At 35.6% G+C, this 19,762-nt stretch overlaps 1 protein-coding gene across 10 annotated transcripts in view; it reads left to right on the top strand.

The window, feature by feature from the left end:
• The window catches only part of SENP6 (SUMO specific peptidase 6), a 120,152-nt gene that overhangs the window by 55,372 nt on the left and 45,018 nt on the right, over positions 1 to 19,762 (top strand). For 9 of the 10 annotated variants that reach the window (XM_032152945.2, XM_032152925.2, XM_032152916.2 and 6 more), the window contains 6 exons: positions 2,391 to 2,536; positions 6,702 to 6,999; positions 10,206 to 10,435; positions 14,067 to 14,234; positions 18,909 to 18,942; positions 19,335 to 19,529. In XM_032152945.2, coding sequence (XP_032008836.1) covers positions 2,391 to 2,536; positions 6,702 to 6,999; positions 10,206 to 10,435; positions 14,067 to 14,234; positions 18,909 to 18,942; positions 19,335 to 19,529 — 1,071 coding nt within the window. Of the gene's footprint in view, positions 1 to 577; positions 1,051 to 2,390; positions 2,537 to 6,701; positions 7,000 to 10,205; positions 10,436 to 14,066; positions 14,235 to 18,908; positions 18,943 to 19,334; positions 19,530 to 19,762 lie in introns of those variants that run through there. The other variant, XM_058435082.1, reaches the window with a different exon arrangement.

Here is a 19,762-nt window from a genome sequence, read left to right as displayed (position 1 = left end):
CCTATTATCAATTAAAATTTTGAACTATATCAAAGCTTAGGACATTTGTTTCCCTCTTTGTTATGATGGTAGAGAAAATGTGAAATAGACAAGATGATATAGGTATGGTGAAGAGAAGAGTGTGATTACATAATCAGGATGAAATGATACTGTCTTTTTAAATGTCAGTCTCCAGGATGCGGCAGAAAACTAATTAGATACATATTTGAGCAAAATAATGTGCAAAGATACGTGTGGCTTAAAAAGGTTAATGAAGTATGTTTATAAGGAAAAAGCTTTCCTTTGGGTACATTATCAAATTTAGTAAGGCCAAAAAAGCTTGTAGGGGCTTATGTTTTAAGACTGCTTTACTGTAAATTAAGTTTTTCAAATAATTGGTTGTGTGTTTCAGACAACTGTGTTTATTTTCTGAATTCCAAAATGTCTGCTTTCTTTTTATAGTGTCACATCATAGCTCTTCAACAAAGTAACTTAGCCTTCATAAAATTAATAATACCTGGATGCTCTGGACTGGAGCAGCTGCTCTGTAACCTCAGATTTTAGATCTCGGGGGAAAAAAAAGCACTTTTTAGTTACTCTCTGGCCAGAGGCTAAGTCCTTAATCGTTCTATATCTGTGCATGAATCATTATCTCTGTGTCACAAAGGTAATGCCATTTTCAGAGATGACATAGTGACAATGTCTCTTCCTGCGACCCCTGTAATTTCATTTTTTTAATGTGTCATATAGTTTTAAGTTTCTCATGTAATTCATTAATCCAGGAAACATTTATTAAGCCCTTGTGTAGTTTCGAGATGCTGGGAAAACACATGACTAAAACATAATTTCTGCTCTTCCCAGAGCTGGCAATACAATGGGGGAACAGAAGTACAAATAACAATAAAATGAGAGCTATGAAAACTCTAAGGATTGCTTAATTGTGCCTAGAGTCAGCTTCTCAACAAAGAAGAGTTTGAATTCACCACATAGATAGGCAGAGCTTCACTTGTGAAAAGAACAGCATATGTGAGGGTGAAAGAGAGAACACATGAAGAAATGAACCTTTTTGAGGTAAAGTTTAAGTGGAAGTAAGATTGAAACAGGAACTTCTGCTTGCCAAGAGATGGAATTTAATTAGAGTATTAGAATGACAAAGTCATAATTTTTAACTAGATCACTTTGGCAGTAGTGGGGAAGGATTTAAGGGGAGCAAAATTGGGATAGAGGACATCAGTTTAGGCAAGAGTTAAGCATCAGAAATGTAGTGGCAGTGGGTTTGGAGAGGACAGAGTGAACTTAAGAGCTATTTAGAAGTAAAGATGAAAGGACAAGGAGTAGTCATCGATTACTTAAATTTCTAGCTTTGGTGTCTAGGAAAATAGACGTGCAAACAGTGAGAGGATGATGATCACTTAGTGAAACTTTTTGTGATTGCACTGAGCAAGAATAATTATATAGGTTTCTTAAGACGGTGTTGTATATCAAACTAAATATTATATAATATTGATTTTTATGTCTACATAATCTTATTTTTAAAAACCAAATGATAAAAGAATATTAAATATAGGAAGCTAGAAGTATTTAACAAAGCTATGTTTGTGCAGGTTATTTTGGTTTACAGATTCTTCACTTATGTTTTAGAAACATGTTTGGCCTCTTGGATACTTAATCCTTTGCTGATAAAGTCAGATTATGGTAAATTTTAAATTGGCCTGTTTTGGAGTTCATCAAATCATTTAAACATTATAATTTGTAATGAAAATTATTAAATTCACATAAAAAATATCGAGAAAAATTCTCTTGTGTGTTCCGAAGTTAGAAAATTAGCTTGAGGCAGGCTTAGTTTAGTTTCGTTTACCCAAACAGTTGTACTGTTTGAATGCAAATTTTTCTCATTACTGCTCTTAGAGTAAGTGACTTGGAAAAAAAAGAAGGAAACCAGCCTGGGCAACATAGGGAGACCCTGTCTCTACAAATAATAAAAAAATTAGCTGAGTGTGGTGGCGCGTACCTGTAGTCACAGCGAGTTTGGAGGCTGAGGTGGGAAGATCACTTGAGCTAAGGTGTTTGAGATTAGAGTGAGCTATGAGCATGCCACTGCACTCCAGCCTGGGCGACAGAATGAGACCTTGTCTCAAAAAAAGAAAAGCAAGGAATTGTGAGTATGTGAGTGGTTAGGCACAGGAAGGGCTTCTGTTACCTTAGTAGAACAAAATAAAGTGAAGAGGATATTGATACACTTGATGAAGTGGTCCACATTGTGGAGATCCTGCTGAGGAGTGAAAAATAAATAAGAGAAGAGTAAGCCAGGATATAGCTATTGGTTTAGTCTTATGTTCTGATTATTTTTTTGCTGAAACACTAGCTTATTGTAACTAAACCTTAAAGTTTATTTTTTCTCCTTCCTGTAGAACGTATAATGAAGAAAACAGAAGAGTCCGAATCACAAGTAGAGCCTGAAATTAAGAGGAAAGTACAACAGAAACGGCACTGTAGTACCTATCAGCCTACTTCTCCTCTATCTCCTGCTTCAAAAAAATGTTTAACCCATTTAGAGGTAAGTAGAGAAATTATTCTTCGTTGCTAATCAGATTGTGTCTTTATTAATATTAGTTTCAGTACTTACTAAATTCTAGGTGATCTTTTATCATAGGACCAGAAGAGACCTGGAAAAGTTATTTAGGCAACTTTTTCTGCCTTCAGTAGACCATTTTTATGCTTTTTCAAAATATAGAATTTATTTTTCTGTAAATAATTTATCAGTGCTTCCCTGCAACATACTTCAAATGATTGCTGTCTGCCAGAAATTTTTTCAAATAATTTTAAGAAGCCAAAAAGTTACAAAAAATAGTAGAAGAAAATCTATATATGTATCTCCCAAATGTTTTTCACATTTGCTTTATTGTCCTCGCTGTCTATGCCTTTTTCCCTCCTTCCTCCTGCCTACCCATAAACGTATGTATATGTATTTTTTTGTACTATTTGAGTTGAAATTGCCAGCATGATGCCCATTTACCATTTAATACTTAAGTATATGTGTTTTTGGTTTTTTTATAATCAGAATACATCTGTCAAAATCTCAAAATTAACATTGATCTAAAATTACCATTTAATCCACAAGTCCCATTCAAATTTCTCCTAAATAATGTCCTTTATGGGTATAGAATTGAATTCAGGGCCATGTGCTGCATTGAATTGCCACGAATCTTTAGACTCTTTCAATAGAAATAATTTCACAGTCTTATCTTTGATAATCTTGGTATTTGTTGAGTAGTATAGGACACTTAACTTTGTGCCTCAGATTGTGTTTGTCTGATGTTTGTAAATGATGTATATGGTTTTCAAGAATGCTTCAGAAATGATGCTGTAATCTTACTGCGTTACATCAGGAGACATACGATGTTGATTTTCACATTAATGATATTTTACCTTAGTTAAGATGTTCTAGATTTCTTCACTGCAATGTCAGTTAATAGGTATTTTGACTAATTCATTAATAAGATTTCTTTTTTTGTTGTTTGTTTGGTTTTTTTTTTGGTTTTTTTTTTTTTTTTTTGAGACGGAGTCTTGCTCTGTCTCCCAGGCTGGAGTGCAGTGGCGCAATCTTGGCTCACTGCAAGCTCCGCCTCCCGGGTTCACGCCATTCTCCTGCCTCAGCCTCTCTGAGTAGCTGGGACTACAGGCGCCCGCCACCACGCCCAGCTAATTTTTTGTATTTTTAGTAGAGACGGGGTTTCACCATGGTCTCAATCTCCTGACCTCGTGATCCGCCCGCCTCGGCCTCCCAAAGTGGTGGGATTACAAGCATGAGCCACCGTGCCCAGCTCATTAATAAGATTTCTAACATGAGCTAGAAGTATTTCTTATCCCACATTTATATATTCATTTATATCAGCATGTACATATGAATAGTTATTTTACTCAAAAGGGTTATAGTCGGTAACTTTCATGATGTTTCATGACTTACCTTGATGCTTCAATTGTCCCAGATTCCATGTGAGTCCCTTCAAGATGGCCTATTTTTTCTGACATGTCCCTATCATTCTTTGAAGACATTCATGACATTCACTTCTCTGCTTTTTAGTATAACACGATGGTCTTATCTTGCATTTCTTTTTTTTTTTTTTTTTTTTCCTGAGATGGAGTCTTGCTCTGTCACCCAGGCTGGAGTTGAGTGGAGTGATCTCGGCTCACTGTAGCCTCCACCTCCTGGTTCAAGCAGTTCTTCTGTCTCAGCCTCCTGGGTATCTGGGACTACAGGTACCTGCCACCATACCTGGCTTATTTTTGTATTTTTAGTAGAGATGGGGTTTCACCATGTTGGCCAGGCTGGTCTTGAACTCCTGACCTCACGTGATCCACCCACCTCAGCCTCCCAAAGTGCTGGGATTACAGGCATGAGCCACCGCGACCGGTCATTATCTTGTATTTCTGTCTCAGCCCTAGAGTCATTCATTTCTCCGAGGAGCCATGCATACAAGGAGAAGGAAATACCTTCTCCTTTAAGTGGAGGGAACATATTTGGGCACTAGTTATGTTCACATGGGTATTATTGTTTCTCGGCCTTCTCAGTGGACAAAGCTAAGAAATACATGTGTATTAATTTTTAATCTATATTAGAATCCATGAGTTGACACTGATAACTCTAATTCCAGTCCAACACCGAGTTTATTTAATTTTTCCCACGTTGCATGTTTGTAATTCCCTTCTCCAGAAGTGATTAACTTGACTCCCATCACCCCTGGTGTATTTACCTGTTAGCTTAGTTTTTCTTTATGTGATAATGTCCTGCCATGCCAACCTAAGTTTGGCTCAGGCCATACTTATATCACCTACTGCTTAACCTAGATAAAGGAGGAGGAAAGCTCCTCCCCAGATACAACATCTTTCGTCTACTGGACATGCCCACTGAAAACCTCAGTTTGTTTGTTCGTTTGTTTGTTTTTAAAGTTCAGGGGTACACGTACAGGATGTGCAGGTTTGTTACGTAGGTAAACGTGTGCCGTGGTGGTTGCTGCACAGATCATCACATCACTTAGGTATTAAACACAGCAATAATTGTTTTTTAATAGAAGTCTTCCTTCTTTTACTCTATTCCTATGCCAATTGTTCTTATTTTCTTCTTAGTGGAGATAAAGAATTGTAGCCAGCCTCTATGTAATTTTTAATTCCTAGACAAGGTTAGTGTTTTTTTCTTTCCATGTATAGTCTCTGAAATTCTACACTACGTACTACTTGTAAGAAAACAAGATCTGTGGGCTGTGCGCGGTGGCTCACGCCTGTAATCCCAGCACTTTAGCAAGCCGAGGCAGGTGGTGGATCACCTGAGGTCAGGAGTTTGAAACCAGTCTGGCCAATATGGTGAAATCCCGTCTCTACTAAAAATATAAAAATTAACTGAGCATGGTGGTGGGCACCTGTAGTCCCAGCTACTTGGGAGGCCGAGGCGGGAGAATCTGTTGAACCCTGGAGGCAGAGGCTGCAGTGAGCCGAGACTGCGCCATTGCACTCCAGCCTGGGCAACAAGAGCGAATCTCCTTCTCAAAAAATAAATAAATAAAATAAAATAATAAATAAAAGAAAAAGAAAACAAATCTGTGAATTTAATGGGATAAACATCTTTAGGATATTTAATAAAAATGACATAGTCTCAAAGACAGACTTATTAAGTACAGTTATGGGTAGAGTCTTGCAGATAGTACGTGATATGTAATTTGGAATTATTTAATTTTGTAAAAAGCCTTCCACTTCTACTGACCAAAGCAGGGAATGAGATTTTAATCATTTTTTTTTTTCTTCAGTTTTTTTTGTTTGGAGAGATTGGATATCGCTATGTTGCCCAGGCTGCTCTTGAACTCTTGGTCCTAAACAGTCCTACTGCGTCAGCCTCCCAGCGTGTTGGGCTTACAGACCTGAGCCACCATGTCCAGGCTTAGTCAGTTTTTGTTTTCCAAAAGAAACTACACTTAACATAAAATTTTTATGAAAATTTATTACTTTACAGTATTCTCTACTAAAACGGAGCAGTATTGAGATTCTAGTTTTTAGAGAATTGGGTTAATAAAATGTTAATCTCTAGTTTTTATCATGAAAATTTTTTTTATCTTATTCAGTGTAGTGTATCTGCATTTTGTTCCTAATTCTCACAGAGTTCCAAGATGTATGTTTCTTAGCTGATGGAAGGCATATGGTAATAGCTCAGAACAAACTTCCTTTAATATTTTAATATTGGGAATTTTAATAGTAGGAATGTGTTTTTTCTGTTTTAGTATGAATTTTATGAGAGGAAACAGCACTTTTCCATGGAGTTCTTTTCATTTAGATATGCCCTCTTTACCTTTATTATAGACAGTAAAGTAATGGAGCCAGTCAGTACTCAGCTTGATCATATCCTCAGATTCTTGGAGACAGAGTTAGTTTATATATAGCTGACTGCTAGACTAGATAGTCTTGAAAATTTCTTCCAGCATTTTGATATTAAATCCCAACTAACATTACTTATTTAGGATCTCATGGTAGCCATGATGGTAATGATGGGGAAGAGAGGGACTTCATTTTGAGACTTTGAGGGGATTCCTTAATGATGCAATAAAATGCCAAAATCTTTTATTTCTTTTGTTCTTTTGGAACTTAAAGTTTCTGAACACTGTGAATGTTCAAAATGTGGAAAAGAAAAAGAAAATCAGACCAAATGCCAAAGTTGTGGTGTTCTTTTTTCTAAGGATTTGCAAAGAAATTGCAGACAAGCTGTTACTTTGAATGAGTCTACTGGACCATTATTAAGAACGTCAATTCATCAGAATTCTGGAGGACAGAAGTCACAAAACACAGGATTAACAACCAAGAAGTTTTATGGCAACAGTGTGGAAAAGGTTCCAATTGATATTATTGTGAATTGTGATGACAGTAAACACACTTATTTACAGACTAATGGAAAAGTCATTTTACCTGGGGCAAAAATACCCAAAATCACAAACTTGAAAGAAAGGAAAACAAGTTTGTCAGACCTAAATGATCCAAGTAAGTATTTTACTCCCTTTAATATTGCTTATATCAATCCAGTATTTTTCAGATGTATTTTTACAACCGCTCTCCCCAACCCCGTATATATTTTTAATATAAGTGTGAGCTTAAAACTAATCTTGTTCTCATCCTGTCCATCTTAAATAGTTAAAAAAAAAAACAACACAGAACTTGACCCTAGTCTTAGATGAAGTGCCAGTTATAACCAGCATTCTGACTTTGGCCAGGTTAATTTAATCTTTCTGATCTCTAAATGGGTATATTTCCTGCTGATAGTGGTTTTTTGTTTTTTTTGGGGGGGGGAGGAGGCTAAAATAACATAAAATATGCATAGCCCAATAAAATATTTGACATATAATATCCTTACCACGTTTGTTCCTAAATCTATATCCTGTCTTTTTATTCTTGTGTGTATGTGTATGGCATGCAGTCCTTGTTTATAATAAATAGCAAAAGATTAGAAATTTTTGGGGACTGGTTGACTATACAGTATGTATACTCTAAAGAAGTGAAAGATCTGATAAACTGTAACTTCCAAGATTCTTATTTAAGTGAATAATGTAAGCTACAGATAAGAGTGTATACTGTGGAGAATGAACATGATTTCTTCTAAAAAATGGAAACTGGGCACAGTGGTGTCCCAGCTACTCAGAAGACTGAGATGAGAGAATTGCTTGAGTTTAGGAGTTGAAGTATAGCCAGGGCAATATAGCAAGACCCTGTTGCTAAAAAAAAAAAAAACAATAATAATTGTAAATAGAACACTAGGCTTTCCTTTTAATATATACTTGTGTAGTTTTTCATTAAAAATATAGTTCATGGGCCTTTTTAAAAAATCTGTATACATGTACACACATACATCTGTGTGTGTGTGTGTGTGTGTGTGTGTGTGTGTGTATATATATATACACACATCTATATATGTCAGGTACTGTGCTAAGCATTTTACATACCATTTGTTCTTGCAACGATTCTGTGAAATAGATACCCTTATTGTCCCTAATTCTACGGAGAAGAGAAATTGAGCCAAATAACCAGTAAGTGGCAAAACCCCACCTCTCAAATGCTATATATGTAAATCTGTTTAGATTGTTTAATCTGGCCTGTTAGGTTTTCTGCTAATAAAAGACCAGTGTTGAAAGAGAAACCATGCTCAATATTTGTTCCTGAGACTGGACAGTAAAATTAAAAAGACAGGTAGAGAAATACTGAGATGATAGTTCTCTGGGACATGTACATTACTCAGTAAAAATTAAACATTTATGTTTGAAATGCTAATAAAGTCAACGCATGACTTTTGAATGCTTTTTCTGTGTCACTGTTTCAGGCCTGGGGATATAGCAGTGAACAAGACAATGTCCCTGCTCTCTCATAGTTTATGTGTAGCAGGGAGAAACAGATAAGCAAGTGAACATCCACAACAAAGAACAACAGAAAGTTTAAATCAGTTAATTTGACTGTGTGTGTGCTTACTTTATTGGGTTATCAAAGTGATATTTAGGCTGGGCACATTGGGTCACGCCTGTAATCCCAGCACTTTGGGAGGCCGAGGCGGGCGGATCACGAGGTCAGGAGATCGAGACCATCCTGGTTAACATGGTGAAACGCCGTCTCTACTAAAAATATAAAAAATTAGCCAGGCATGGTGGTGGGCGTCTGTAGTCCCAGTACTCGGGAGGCTGAGGCAGGAGAATGGCATCAACCTGGGAGGTGGAGCTTGCAGTGAGCCAAGATCGCACCACTGCACTCCAGCCTGGGCAACAGAGTGAGACTCCGTCTGAAAAAAAAAAAAAAAAAAGTGATATTTAATATAATACTTGGCCAAAATGCATAATATTGAGGGAAGTAGAATTCAGGCAGGAGCAAGCTTGTGGTGTTTCAGGGACAGAAATACTGGCTAGTGTGCCTGGAGGATAAAGAGACAAAAACAGAATATTATGAGAAAATTGGATAAATAGGCAGGGGCCAGATTATGTAAATTTATAAACCATAGCAAGGAGTTTGTATTTGACTCAAATACAATATGAGTGGCTTTGTGGAATTAAGATATAGAGATAGATTCGCTAAGATTCAGTAATGAGTACAAGGTATAAGAGCAAATTACCATCATAGTGTCTTTTCTTGCTCACGTCCATTTACTCAACAAGACTTATTGAACATTAGGCACTGGTCCAGATTTTTCCAAGGACCAGTTAAGATTTTAGTAACTTCCTGTGTGAGGTAAAATTACTTGGCTACAGCCAGGCATGGTGGCTCATGCCTGTAATCCCAACATTTTGGGAGGCTGAGGTGGGCGGATCACCTGAGGTCGGGAGTTCGAGACCAGCCTGGCCAACATGGTGAAACCCCATCTCTACTAAAAATACAAAAATTAGCTGGGTGTGGTGGTGCACACCTGTAATCCTAGCTACTAGGAAGGCTGAGGCAGGAGAATCACTTGAACCCAGGAGGCGGAGGTTGCAGTGAGCCAAGATTGCACCACTGTACTCCAGCCTGGGTGACAGAATGAGATTCTGTCTCAAAATACATATATATATGTATATATTTACATATACGTATATTTATATATAAATATATGTATATATAAATATATATGTATGTATATTTATAAACAAATATATATTTATAAACATATAAATATAAATAAATATGTTTATATATTTATAAATATATAAATATATTTATAAATATTTCATATAAAATATATAATTATATAAAATATATATTTACATATAAAATATATAATTATATAAAATATATATTTATATATAAATATATATACTTGACTACATGGAGTTGCACACATATTTACAGTGCATGCTATTTTGCGAACAAGTTGTGTGTAAATTATTTTTTACACTTTAAATTTTTTGGGACTCTGAAATAGACCTACTGTTCCTGTAACTTGCTGATATTGCTGTTTGGGTGAGTAGTGATGGACTGTAAAATCAAATTTTGTATTTGTATCATATTTTTTTAAAAGATACCAAGTCTTAATGCTTTCTTCAGATTTAACTTTTTATCAGATAGAGTGGGTTGTATCTTCATTCATTTTTATTAATTTTAGATCTGGAGGAGGTCCAAAGCAAATTCAGTATATTTTCCACTTTGGTAATTTATTTGCATTTTTAATGGACAGAAATGAAATATAAAATTATAACTATAGTTTTAATATAAATTATAAATTATTAAAATACTTTTAGTCATTTTGTCCAGTGATGATGATGATGACAACGACAGAACTAACAGAAGAGAGAGCATATCTCCTCAGCCTGCTGATTCAGCTTGTTCTTCCCCTGCACCATCCACTGGAAAAGTAGAAGCAGCGCTAAATGAAAATACTTGCAGAGTAGAGCGTGAACTACGAAGCATTCCAGAAGACTCAGAGTTAAATACAGTTACATTGCCAAGAAAAGCAAGAATGAAAGACCAGGTACTTTTCACATTTGTTGACATTTGTTCAGATTAATGCCTCCATTTTGGGGTGTTAATTATTTTTAGAAGGCAGTTTGGTAGTGCCAGGAGAAAATGATGGATTATTCATTAAGTGGGGCTTAAATACCACATGGGAGATTATTTGGAAGAACATTAAGCCATATACAAAAATAAGTTTCAATTAAACTTAAGGCTTAAAGTATAAAAAATTCAACAAGAAAACACAGTATCAACCTTACAATAAAATGCCAGTATGTACAAAAATTTCTTATAAAATCTAGCAGAGGAGAGAAGTCATTTTAACAGGGATATGTTTTACTATAATATTATGTTTCATTATATTATGTTTTATATTTTACTATAAAAATTTCAAAAAGTTCACATGGAAAAAGGTAATATGAATGATGTCAATAGGCAATGTATCTGGAACAACTATTTGTAATGCAGATGACATAATATTTTAATGTCTGTAATAGACTAAGAACTCTTAAAAATTACAGGATAAAAACAATGAACAAAGGATAAGAATGGACAAAAATAGAAAATTCATGTAGTAAACTACCACATGAAAAGTGCAAATTAAGGAAAATGAAATGTAACTGTATTCAGTGGACTTTAAAAATTGTTACAAAATCAATTAATATGTGCTGTTGTCAAGGATCCAAGGGAAAGGACACTTTCCCAATTTGCTGATGGAAAAGAAAGTTACTATAGTCTTTTGGGAAAGAAATGTAAAAATGACCATTAAAAAATTTTTAGTGTGTACTATTTGACCAAATAATTAATTTCTTAGACTCCATCTCTTCCCCAGAACGTAAGGCTTTATATGCAAACATGATTATTGGCAAACAAAATCATTGTGCCTGTTAATATGGATATGGCTGAAGAAGTTATGGTATATCCATATGATGCAGCCATTGAAAATAAAAATTAGAACTTGTATCAGTGACTTTGAGGGTTTCTGCATGGTACTGTTATGTGAGAATACCAAAATAAGGAAATATGTGTATATTACTTTAGTACGAATATTTTTATAAAATAATAAACTTGTATGTTAAATTCTATACGTATGTGTTTATACATGTCAGTGTTCATGGGAGTACAGATACAAATATGGGAACATATATACTTGGTTGTTAGGATGGGATCCTTAAAAAATGAAAAACAACAAAAGTAATCATAAGGATAATAGAAAAATATATGGGTTTATTGATTTACTTATTTAAAGGGGGGGATCTTGCTCTATCATCCAGGCTGGGATTACAGGTGCAAGCCACTGCACCCAGCTGGGTTAATATTTTTATATAATCTTACAGAATGCCTTTCCAACATGGTAGCACAAGCAAAAATAGTAAATGAAGAGATGAATGTGTTTGATTAAATGAAAAGTAGAACAGTGTAGAAAAACACTCTAAACACAGTTTGATAGGTAGATGCAAATGGAAAAATAGTAAGCTATGTGACAAAGTGTAAAGTGGTCCTTTGTATATTTTTAATTTAAGAAAAATCAAGAAATAGAGGCAAACCATAGGGAAATAAGGAAAGGAAATGAATAGAATTCGAAAAAACATAGTAATCAAAGTAGTGAAAATGAAATTAAAATACCTTTTGTGAACTTCAGATTGCTGAAAATTTTAAAACTATGATATTGTCTCGTCTTGATCAGTGTTTGGAGAAGTGGAATGTTGAGTGTATAAGTTGGTGTAACTGTTGAGGGCAGTTTGGCAGTAATTCTAAATGTGTACCACAATTGACTGGACTGCAAAAATGCTCTTTGAAGAATGGTTTGCTATCGCAAGAGATTGGAAAGAACTTAGATGTCCAGCATATGAGTTCAGTTAAATTAATGATGAATTTCCATGTAATGGAATTTTTAGATGAGCAGTTTTCAGACTGGCACACTGAATCATAAGGGTACCTCAGTGTGTACTGTCTTTGATGATGCTCCGTGGAGGATGTGGACCATTCAAATTCTAGACTAAATCCTTTACTGTAGATTCAACTGGAGCAGCTCTTTCCTGTTTTATTAGTGAGCTAAATAACCTCTCATTTGAAGATACAACTCTACAGCTAAAAACAAAACAAAACACTTTTAAACCTCTCTAACAGCTTTCTTTAATAATAAGGGAAAATAGGCCGGATGCGGTGGCTCACGCCTGTAATCCCAGCACTTTGGGAGGCCGAGGTGGGCAGATTGCCTGAGGTCAGGAGTTCGAGACCAGTCTGGCCAACATAGTAAAACCCTGTCTCTACTAAAAATACAAAAAAATTAGCCAGGCGTGGTGGCGTGTGCCTATAATCCCAGCTACTTGGGAGGCTGAGGTAGGAGAATTGCTTGAACCCCCTAGGGAGGTGGAGGTTGCGGTGAGCCGAGATCATGCCACTGCACTCCAGCCTGTGCGACAGAGTGAGACTCCATCTCAAAAAATAATAATAATGGAAAATATTAATGATAAATGTTAATAAGCCTGAAAAAGCAGTTTACAAAATCATATATATGATTTTATATCATATATATGATCATATTTTGTTTAAAATACATTTTTTTCCTATGACGTAGATGGCAGAAATACCTTTAGAAGGATAATGGGAATGATGGACATTCTTTTCCCTTATTTTCTGTCAAGATATTGTTTTATTTTTGTGATGATAATGAAGATACGAATATAATTACTTTTAATTAAAATTACATACCTATATGAAGTGTTTATGATTAATTTCTATTTGAAAGTGACTGGAATCATAATTTAACAGATGAAAATAATTTAAAATATGTAAATATATAAGGAAGGGTTATTTTGTAATGGAAATAGCAATTCCCCTAAATTGCTTGCTTTCTAAAGAATTGCTGATTTAATTCAAGTATCACTGCCACTATAACTAGCAGCATTTTACTGTGCATGAAGCACTCTGCTAAACTGCTTTTTATGCATTAACTCAGTTGAGTGGGTACTCTTACTCTGCATATTTTAGAGTTTAGGGAACCAAAACTTACGTAAGTTAAGTTTTACCAGATCAGATTTTTTTTTTTTTTTTTTTTAGAAGGAATTTCGATCTTGTTGCCCAGGCTGGAGTGCAGTGGTGCATTCTCAGCTGACTGCAACCTTCACCTCCCAGGATTAAGCAGTTCTCCTGCCTCAGCCTCCTGAGTAGCCGGGATTACAGGCACCTGCCACCACACCCAGCTAATTTTTTGTACTTTTAGTAGAGACGAGGTTTCACTGTGTTGGGCAGGCTAGTCTCGAACTCCTGACCTCAGATGATCCGCCCGTCTCGGCCTCCCAAAGTGCTGGGAGTACAGGTGTGAGCCACCGCGCCCGGCCAAGATCACATCTTTAGAAGGTGGTGTGGCTGTTTGAATCCAGGCAGTCTGATTCCCAGAGTACTATTCCTGACTGCCATACTATTACTCAAATTTAAATAACAACTAAAGTATAGCTAAATAAGATACAAGGATTTAGTGTTATATAAAAACCATAAATTTTAATTTCATCTAACACTGTTGAAGGGAAATCCATTTTATGTTGTGATATTTACATTTCTTATATTGAGTCTTTGCGTATGTTTATACTTAGCTTGCAGCCTTATTTTAGTAAATTATTAAGTGAAAATTTTCTTTTCCTTTTTAGTTTGGCAATTCTATTATCAACACACCTCTAAAACGTCGTAAAGTGTTTTCTCAAGAACCTCCAGATCCTTTAGCTTTAAGCTGCCAAAGTTCCTTTGACAGTGTCATTTTAAACTGTCGGAGTATACGAGTAGGAACACTCTTCCGGCTGTTAACAGAGCCTGTAATTGTAAGTACATTCTTAAGCTCTTTACTATACCAATTATAACATTAAAAATTCCATTGCTAAAGGTGATATATTTAAAATTTATACGTTAAAATATTTAATAGAATATCAAACTTAGTTCAAGATTTCACATTGCTTTAAGAGTATATAAATAGTAGCTCCTCACCATTAAAATCAGTTAGAAAACCTTCCAATATGTTGTTATTATCATGCCAGCTTACTACATGAAACTTTCAATGAGTTAGAAAACCTTCTAGTGTGTTACTGTTTTAGTATCATGCCAGCTAAGTGCATGAAAAGAATATATTAAAGAACTGTAGTGAGTGAATGAAGATTCCAGAAGCTTTGGGGTCTGCTGGAAAACGTATTATAGCATCAAGACTCCTAGAAATAGATTATTGTACTATAATGGCTGCCCAAAGGACTTTGTGTACTTACTATTATACCTGTGTACTTACTATTCTGCCACCAATCCAAGTTTTTATTTTCTGTTTGAAATTTTAATATAATCTCCTTAACTAGCCTTCTTAGTCATTATTTTTTTCTCTAATGTATTATAAACATTGTTGCTAGATTAACTGTCTAAAGCACTGTGTGTGTTCTGTAAGCCTTCATTTTATAATGTCTTAACTTGGTGTCCCTATTTGTTTCCATCTCTTCTTTCAAACTAATATTGTCCTTTTTACATAAAGCACTTGTCTTTAAGAGAACTTATTGCCGGGCGCGGTGTCTCATGCCTGTAATCCCAGCACTTTGGGAGGCCAAGGCGGCTGGATCACAAGGTCAGGAGTTTGAGACCAGCCTGGCTAATATGCTAAAACCCCATCTCTACTAAAAATAGAAAAATTAGCCGGGAGCAGTGGCGTGTGCCTGTAGTCCCAGCTGCTTGGGAGGCTGAGGCAGGAGAATTGCTTGAACCCGGGAGGCAGAGGTTGCAGTGAGCCGAGACGGCGCCACTGCACCCCAGCCTGGGTGACAGATCAAGACTCTGTCTCAAAAAACAGAAAAAAAGAGAGAAATAATTATATCACAGCAGGAAAGTTGTAAGGTATTTTATTATTTAATGTAATGAATAATAACTGTTTCTTTTCTGGTAAAGGTTCATGGTTCTAGGATACAATATGATCAAAAGAAAAAAAATTGTTTATAGGAGAAAATGAAATGTGAACCTGATTTCTTCACAGAGCACAGCTCTATGGGAATCCAGCAAATTTTTCTTTTCCATCAAAAACCCTAAGCTTCTCACAATTTAAAAACTAAAAGTTTCAGAAGTACCCTGGAGATTCAAAGCAAATTATATATAAATTGTCTACCCTTTATTGCCCAATAATAGTGTAACATATGTCAGTGTTTTTAGGGATTTATGAAATTTGTATTTTGTTACAGCCCTCATACTGCAGACTGTCTTTCCTGGTTTCTATCAATTAACAAAAATGTCACTCTGTGTCACTTTGCACCTCAGAAATTCCCAGGAGTGCCCTGTAACTTTATGGCTTTCTCCCACATTAATGCTGTTATTTATAACTCTTCAGTGTGATGAGTAAGGTTTTGCTGGTGATTTAGACATTTAATTAGAAAGTTGCATATTTAGTCTTAAAGCTGTTTATGAAGAACTACATTAAAATTTGGATGAATTTTTTCTGATAGGTTATATTTGCTACAGGGAAGAAAAACTTTGTAAATTTAGTTAAAAAAATAAAAGGCAGTATATGTAACATAAAATGTGTCAGTTTAAAAAATTACAATGCTAAATGAAATTTTCCAGCCAAAAAATATAATGTGGAAATTTGCAGTGTGGTATTAACCTTACTTGTAGCATGAGATTTTTCGCAAAGGGCATTCTTCATTGAAGAATAATTAGTGGATCTGTATCTTCTTCAGATAGTGTAAATAAAAAGATGATTTGATATTTTCTTCTTCTTCTTGAACATAACTTCCTTATGTTTTGTAGTGAAATGATTTATTTGCCAAGTTATGATTAATCTGAGAAACAGGTTTTAAATGTTTTACTACATTTTAATGTTTTATAAAATTCTACACTTGTTTATTAGATAATTTAATCATTTTAATTTGCTCAGTGATATAATTGGCATTATTATTTTTATTTATTTATTTATTTTTTATTTTTTGAGACAGTCTCACTCTGTTGCCCAGGCTGGAGTGCAGTGGCGCGATCTCGGCTCACTGCAAGCTCTGCCTCCTGGGTTCATGCCATTCTCCTGCCTCAGCCTCCCGAGTAGCTGGTACTACAGGCACCAGCCACCACGTCCAGCTAATTTTTTTATATTTTTAGTAGAGACGGGGTTTCACTGTGTTAGCCAGGATGGTCTCGATCTCTTGACCTCGTGATCCACCCGCCTCAGCCTCCCAAAGTGCTGGGATTATAGGTGTGAGCCACTGCGCCCGGCCAATTGGCATTATTTAGAAGTGTCCGTTTTATTTAAAAGCAAGTGCTTTTTTAAAGAAGTAAAATGGCATATATTATTAGGAATACCACATATGCACAAATTCATTTTTCAGATGAGAAGATATAAAACCAAGGTTTTCATTCAGTTTAAATTTAGAAACTTTCACAGTGTAGATGAAATAGAACAATGTCTACTTTTTTTTTTTTTGGAGACCGAGTCTCACTGTTGTCAGCCCGGGCTGGAGTGCAATGGCGCAATCTCGGCTCACTGCAGCCTCCACCTCACGGGTTCCAGCAATTCTCCTACCTCAGCCTCTTGAGTAGCTGAGATTACAGGTGCCTGCCACCATGCCTGGCTAATTTTTGTATTTTTAGTAGAGATGGGGTTATATCATCTTGGCCAGGCTGGTCTCAAACTCGACCTCAGGTGATCCACCCGCCTTGGCCTCCCAAAGTGCTGGGATTACAGGTGTGAGCCACTGCGCCCAGCTAAGTGTCTACTTGTAATATTAATGTGTGACTTACTTACATATTTCTAAATGACAAATATTTAGATATAACTTCCTTCAATTCCTTTATCTTATGCAGCAATTTTATTTAAATGCTTTATGTCAGCCAGGTGTGGTGGCTGTAATCCTAGCACTTTGGGAGGCTGAGGCAGGTGGATCACTTGAAGTCAGGAATTTCAGACCAGCCTGGTCAACATGGTAAAACCCCATCTCTACTAAGACTACAAAAATTAGTGGGGTGTGGTGGCGTGCACCCGTAACCCCAGCTACTAGGGAGGCTGAGGCAGAAGAATCACTTGAACCTGGGAGGTGGAAGTTGCAATGAGCCAAGATTGTGCCACTGCATTCCAGCTTGGGTAACAGAGCGAGACTCATTCTCAAATAAATAAATGAATGAGTGAATGCTTTATGTCATCATTATTGACACTTTTTGAATCAGCTAACATTTTTCCAATACATAGTGTCAACATCCACGTATGCTAGAATGTTTCACAAGCTACAGTACTCTTTTTTTAAATGATGAGGTCTCTCTTTGTTGCCCAGGCTGGAGTTCAGTGCTGCAGTCATAGCTAACTGTAACCTTGAGCTCCTAGGCACAAGCAATCCTTCCACCTCAGGCCCCAGAGTAGTTGGGACTATAGGCACATGCCATCTATACCCAGGTAAATTTTTCTTTTTTTGAGATGATGTCTCACTATTTTTGCCCAGGCTGGAGTGCAGTGGCACAATCTCGGCTCATTGCAACCTCTGCCTCCTGGGTTCAAGCGATTCTCCTGCCTCAGCCTCCTGAGTAGCTGGGATTACAGGCATGCATTGCCATGCCTGGCTAATTTTTTATACTTTTAGTAGAGATGGGGTTTCACCACGTTGGCCATGCTGGTCTTAAACTCTTGGGCTCAAGTGATCCTCCCAAAATGCTGGGATAACAGTTAAAAGCCACCATTCCCTGCTGGTACCCATGCTTAATGTCCCCAAATAATTTGTTACTTCCCAGAGAAACCAGTTAACACATTCCTTTCAGATGCAATCTTTAGAAAGTATGTTTAGTGATATTCTAGACTTTGCAATTAATTATTGTAGTAATTGCTAAATTTATTTTATATTTCCTTTCTCTTTTTATATTATGAAAATCTTCACACTGAAAAGTTGAAAGAATTTTGCAGTGAACATTTATCTAACTCCCAGCTAAATTTTACTATTAGCATTTTATTGTATTTGCTTTCCTTTTATCTGTTCATCCCTGTATATATTCATTTATCTTGTTTTTTAATGCATTTCAAAATACTTGCCTCCTTTTTTGAATCTCTCTTCTGTAAAATAATTAATTCAGGCTGTAATAGGGGTAATGTGCCTTTTCCACATTGAAATAATTAGTTAGAAAATACCATTTTGTAACCACCAGTAATAAGTAATTCAAGCAAGGACCTTCAATGATGCGAAAACCATTGAATGAAAGTCAAACCCCCATGACTTGCAATTTACCTATATAACATGTACCCCTGAACCTAAAATAAAAGTTAAAAAAAAAAAAAAAGAAAAGAAAGACTGATGGAAGGGATGTGGCAAGATGTTAACAGTTTAGCAGTTAGTGAGTTTAGGTAAGCAATATTTAGGTGTTCATTATAATGTTATACCAACTTCTCTGTGGGATTTTAAGAGATAAACGAGTAATATAAGAAACATTCTAAGTATTTGAATAAAAAAGCGAAGCCTGCCTTTCTTTGTAAGTCTAGAGCAATACTAATTCATCTTTTTTTTTAGTTTTGTTTAGATTTTATCAAGATACAGCTAGACGGTAAGCTATTTTATGTCTTTTTACTCAATAAAGCTTTCTTTACACCAAAGCACTTTACAGGAATAAAAGATTAAATAATATTCATAGAATTTATTAAGATGGTTAGTTGTTACATATATCTTCTTATCAAAGGGCATATATCTTGGTGTAATTTCATTCAGAAATATCACAGAGCCTAACTTTTTAGAAACCCCTTTTCATTTGGAAAAAATAAAAAAGCTTCTTCAAGGCAGTTATAAAGATTTTTTTTATTACCCACAGGAGTATTGATTTATAGAGCATAATAAATATGTGCTTACATTTATATAAACTTGTATTTCCTCACAGTTTCCCCCATTCATGATATTACCCTCTTAAGAATTATTTTTCCATTTCCATTTGTTTTCCTCCAGAACCAGACCATGATCCTGTAGAGATTATTTTGAATACCTCTGATCTAACTAAATGTGAATGGTGTAATGTCCGAAAATTACCTGTAGTGTTTCTTCAAGCAATTCCAGCAGTTTATCAAAAGCTGAGCATGCAACTGCAAATGAATAAGGAGGATAAAGTTTGGAATGATTATAAAGGAATAAATAAATTAACGAGTAAGTTGTGTAAAACAGATTATAATAGATAATTATAATAGATATTGTATTTATAATATCTGTTGAATAGCAAAATGTGAGTGCACTTTGACAGATGCCTTAGATGTGTATTATCTACAATTCTCACAGCTACCTTGTGAAATAGATATTACTTTCTCCATTTTACAGATGAGGAAAAACTCACAGAAAGTGGAAGGGCTGAAGATAAAACCCAGACTTACTCATTTAGAAGG

The sequence above is a fragment of the Hylobates moloch genome, unplaced genomic scaffold (genome assembly GCF_009828535.3).
Source record: "Hylobates moloch isolate HMO894 unplaced genomic scaffold, HMol_V3 SCAFFOLD_2, whole genome shotgun sequence".
Lineage (NCBI taxonomy): Eukaryota > Metazoa > Chordata > Mammalia > Primates > Hylobatidae > Hylobates > Hylobates moloch.
The sequence above is the reverse complement of the archived record's forward strand: the minus strand, read 5'-3'. Positions and strand labels throughout refer to the sequence as shown.